This window comes from Hydra vulgaris, chromosome 02 (assembly GCF_038396675.1).
Source record: "Hydra vulgaris chromosome 02, alternate assembly HydraT2T_AEP".
Classification (NCBI taxonomy): domain Eukaryota; kingdom Metazoa; phylum Cnidaria; class Hydrozoa; order Anthoathecata; family Hydridae; genus Hydra; species Hydra vulgaris.
Window position 1 is genome coordinate 33932501 of NC_088921.1, and position 5000 is coordinate 33937500.

At 33.7% G+C, this 5000-nt stretch overlaps 1 protein-coding gene across 2 annotated transcripts in view; it reads left to right on the forward strand.

Moving 5' to 3' along the window:
* The window catches only part of LOC100199786 (uncharacterized), a 147189-nt gene that overhangs the window by 32839 nt on the left and 109350 nt on the right, over positions 1-5000 (forward strand). For both annotated transcript variants that reach the window (XM_065790671.1, XM_065790672.1), the window contains one exon: positions 2492-3052. In XM_065790671.1, coding sequence (XP_065646743.1) covers positions 2492-3052 — 561 coding nt within the window. The remainder of the gene's footprint in view (positions 1-2491; positions 3053-5000) is intronic.

Below are 5000 nucleotides of genomic sequence, written 5' to 3' on the forward strand. Positions count from 1 at the left end.
TCCGTGTTGTGCTATGCTTATTAAACCGTTTAAGTTACAGTGTAGCATTATTTTTTCATGTAATATACTCTTGAATATTTTGCATGGTATGGATGTGAGAGAAACTGGTCTATAATTTGATGCTCTTAGTTTGCTTCCTTTCTTGAAAATGGGCGTGACGTTAGATTTTTTCCACAGGTCTGGTATAGTGCTGGTTGAGAAAGATTTCTTGAAAACTAATGTTAGTGGCAATGCGAAAGCTTCTGCGCAGTGTTTGAGTACACGAGGGTGAACGTTATCAACACCAAGAGATTTAGATTCGTCTAGGTTTGCGAGTCGAGCACGGATATCGTTGATTGAAAAGATATTCTCGTCTAATATACATTTATTGTCAGTTCGGGGTTCTAATTCCGGCACAGGTCCGTCTTGCTCGTTGACAAATACTGATTGGAAATAATTGTTCAGGGTTGTGCAAATAATTTGAAGATCTGTTGAAATTGTTCCATCAATTGTTTCTATGGAGTTGAATACATATTTTGAGTTGGTTTTGTTTTTGATATGAGCGTGTAGCTTTTTAGGGTCGTTTTTATATAAATTAGCTAAGTTCTCTTCATATTTTAACACTGCTAATCTCAAAGTTTTGGTTACATTTCTGCATGCTTCTTTGTGCTTGTCTTTGAGCTCTCTATGTGTATGGCGACCAGAGGCAATATATTTATTCCAAAGTTCTTGTTTTGTTCTAATAGCTTTTAAAACTTCGTCTGTTATCCATGGTTCGTGTTTCTTCTTGAAGGGCAAGGTAGTCGACGGAATGAGTTCTGTTGCTAGTTCGTCGTACACTTCTAAGAATAGATTGTAACATTCGTTAGCTGAGCAGTTTTCGAATAAGCTTTTCCAATTTGTTGAACTTAATTTTAGCGAGAAATTAGCGTAGTTGGCTCTGCTCCAGATATAGCGCTTTCGCTGCACGATTGGTGGTACTTTTATCTTGTCGTTCAGAACAAATCGACCCGTGATTAGAGCATGAGATTGTCCCATTGGAGTGTCCCCGAACGAGTCTTCTTCTTTTATTTCTATCAAGAGATCTGGTTTGTCTGTTATTACTAGGTCTAGAGTACTGTTCAGCTCTGAAAATCTGTTACTACGATATGTTTTGAAGGTGATCAATCGTGTGAGTAGGCATTCGTTTAAGCAATCTTGAAATTTCATGTCTCCTGGTCGTTCATTTAGCACGTGCGCTGTTGTCGTCACGCCACCGCCAATCTCAATATACTCATAAAATGTGTTGCTAAAATTAAAGTCCCCATAGATTATAATGAAATCACACTCTAACCTTTGGGCGGCAGCTTTTGAAGCTTTGATAGATGCTATACAGTTTTTGAGAATTTCGTCATTTAGGTCGTGTGGACGATATATACATCCGAGAAGAATTGAGTTGTTGCCAAGCTTAATAACGCGCCACATTTGTTCAATGGAGTCTGAGTTCAATTGTGCAAAATTGGTTTCTAATGTAGTTATCTCTTCTTGTATATAAATGGCCACGCCACCTCCTCTTCCGTCTCTATCTCTTCGATGAATTTGATAGCCTGGTATAACTGTGTCGCTTGTTCCGTTGTACCAAGTTTCGGTGAAGAATAAAATGTGAGGAGTATTTTTAACTTCTAGGTTGTGTAAACGGGCTATGGCTTCGTTGCGTTTGTTTTTATTTAGCGAGCATGGATTGTTGCCCCAAAAGCGGAGATTTGCAGGAGATAGATTATTTTTATTTATTACAGGGATGCTGGTCGTTATTTTAGTGTGTTTTTTTTTAGGTGGACGAGTTTTCTTGAGCGGTGCTTGTTGTAGCTGCTGTATTACTTCTTCGATATTCGTTGAGAGCTGTAGTTGCTGAGGCGAACACATATTTCTTTTGCTCGTTTGACATTGTGACATCAATACAGCATATTTGACCGGTTCTTTTGTGGATGACATTCCGAAACGGTTGGTCGAGAATCCCAGCATCTTTCAGCTCTTCGTTTTTCTTTTTAAGTCTAGCTCGAGTTTCGTTGAACGCTTGTTGCTGAGCCGGAGTTCTGTCTTCTCGTGCAAAAACTCCGTTAAATTGTTGTAGTTGATGGCGATTGCAGAGATTTAAAACAGCGGTTTGTTCCATTTCGATTGCAAGAGAGACTTGAATAATATTAGAGTTATGAACAGTTTGTTTTTTACTTGAGTTTAGGCGTCGAGCTTTTATTAGGCACATTTTTGATACATTTTTTAAAAATTTAGTTTTTATTTTGTTTTCAAACTAAAATGAAAATAATTATCAGATTAGATTTATTAGAATTTTTATAATAATCTTGTTAAATATACTTTATTTGGGTCTATAATGTTAGTATAAGTGTCTATATTGTTTTTTGCATTTTTATATGTATATTTTCAGACTTTTTTTTGTTAATAATTTGTATATTATTTATAAACTGTTTGCATATATTTTATTTGCTAATAAATAAATTTTACTTTATTTCTAAAGGTCTTCATGTATACATTGAAACAGATATGCAAACTGCTTTAAATAATTGTGCAAATGAAAATGGTGCTTCAAATGTTAAAGTTAATTTCAATAAGCTTTCTCATAAAAAAGGAACTATTTACACAATAGACGCAAAACGTTTAAAAAAATTAAAAACTAACAATGCAAAAAAAAAAAAGCAAGCTTCTTCTAATGCATCTAAAATTAGCAACAAAATTTCTTCTTCTGCTTCTAAAAATAACAATGAATCTTTTGCTGCTGCTTCTAAAAATAACAACCAAGCTTTTGCTGCTGCTTCTAAAAATAGTAATCAAGCTTCTACTACAGGTTCAAACACTCAACCCTCTGAAGAAACTGAACAAAATGATAATCTCATTAAAATAACGTTTTTAAAAACTGGCATTGTAATAAAACTACCCAAGGGCTTTTCGGAAGACCTAATGACAGTGATGAAATGCTTTCTAAATGAAATGAAAATTTATGCTCATGATGTAGTTCTTCCTGAAATACTTGATAAACAAAAACAAACTGGAACGTTTCACATTAGTGAATTACGTTTTTGTAAGTATTTTTAACATATATTATTGTATTTAACTTAAAAAAAGGTGTTTTTTGATAAATAAGAAAACTAAATAGTAACTAATAATTAAAACTAAATTAAACCAAACCAAACCAAGATAAAAACCAAATAATAAAGCCATAAAAACAAAGCCATAGAAATAAGATTGGTACATAAAGTACAAATAACAATAATTTTAAAACAAATAATTTTAAGCATTATTTTATTGTTTATTCTACTCCTTATAAAACATAACAATACACAAAATTTATTTATGTTTAACAAAAATAAAATACCATTCTAAATGCATTTGTAACTTTGTTCAACAGGTTGCTTGATGTTTAAATTTAGTCAAAATTATGTTGATGTCTGAGGGGGTAACTTTTTTTCTTTTTCTTTATCTTTTTTTTTTTCTTTTACATTCTGATAAACTTTGAACTAGTTCATTTCTTGTTGGTGTGTCAGTCAATACCAGAGACCTAGAACATTTTCTTTTTGCGCTTTTTCTCTTTTCCACCTTTTCACCCGCTTTTGGAAATGGCTTTATATCTTCTGCTGTCCAATGGTAGGCAGAAGTGCTGATTTGCTGTTTCTTTTCATTAATAACTTCAGATACAATACACAGTGATGTGGGGATTGTTTGTTTGTCGGAATTGTCATTTGCTGGAATTGGTCAGTCAGATACATAAGAACATAAAAAGTCAACATCACTGAAAACATATGGATTGTACGGGAAAATGCCAGCTGCTTTAAAACCATTTTGAATGTTTTGGGAAGTAAAGGCTCTTGTATAAGCTATTCCTAAATTTTCAGAAATGTCATATATTGTCATAGGAATATTTGGGTGTGCCTTTAACCATGAATTGTAAAATTTCTTTAATGGCCCAAATACTGATCTGTCAAGTGGTTGGAGTTTGTGGCTGCAATGGGGTGGCAATGTCAAGAGCACAACATTGCTTTCCTTAGCTTTATCCATAAGTTCAATCGATATATGAGTTTTGTGGTTGTCCATTATTAAAAGTAATGGATGATCCTTGCCAGGATGTCCATACTCCGCAAAATGATCAAACCATTTCAAAAAAATTTCTGTATTTATCCATCCACTAGGATTAGCATCACCTTTTGTACCTGTTGGTGCACCTTTAAGCATATGGCTGCGAAAGCGGACACAAGGAAATATCAAAAACGGAGGAATAAAATTTCTAAGGGCATTAATGTAACCCACCATAGTAACTAGGGTTCCCCTTTCAGCAGAAGTTACCTGTCCTACTTGCTTTACTCCTTTACCAGCAATCACTTTCACTGGCTTATGAACAGTTGTCAGACCTGTTTCATCAATATTGTAAATGCAATCAGCAGAAAAGCTATAGCGCTTCTGCACAGTGTCAAGGTTTTTGAAGAAAGTATCTACATTTGTGCAATTGAAACTAGTTGTTTGACTGAGGCTGGTAGCTTCTGGCGTATGAATAAATTATTTTGTACGATTTAAGAATAAATAAAACCATTCAGTTCCAGCTGTTTCACTCTTTTTCCAGTTTTCTAGTATTTTAATGTCATTTTTAATTGCATATTGATATGCAAGTTGCTTTGTTTCTCTAACATCAAGTCCATAATGCATATTAGATGCTTGATGAAGATATATTGAAAGTTCATCTTCTTGTGTCTTATTAAAAATATATTTATGTTGTTCATCAAAGTATAAGTTACTGTAAAAAGTTTCTTTATTAACCTTTATTTTCCGCTGTAAACTTGATTTTAAAATTGTATACTCTTGTGCAGCTGCTCGTAGTGATAAACTGCCAGATTGGACAGCCATCACAGCAGCCTTTATTGTATGAGCATCAGGCTTTAACCAACTTGTCACTCGTTTGTACTTTCTTGGCATCTGAAAAATTATTACTCATATTACTCACTCCATTATTAAAAAAAATTATGCTCTTTTTAATTGCA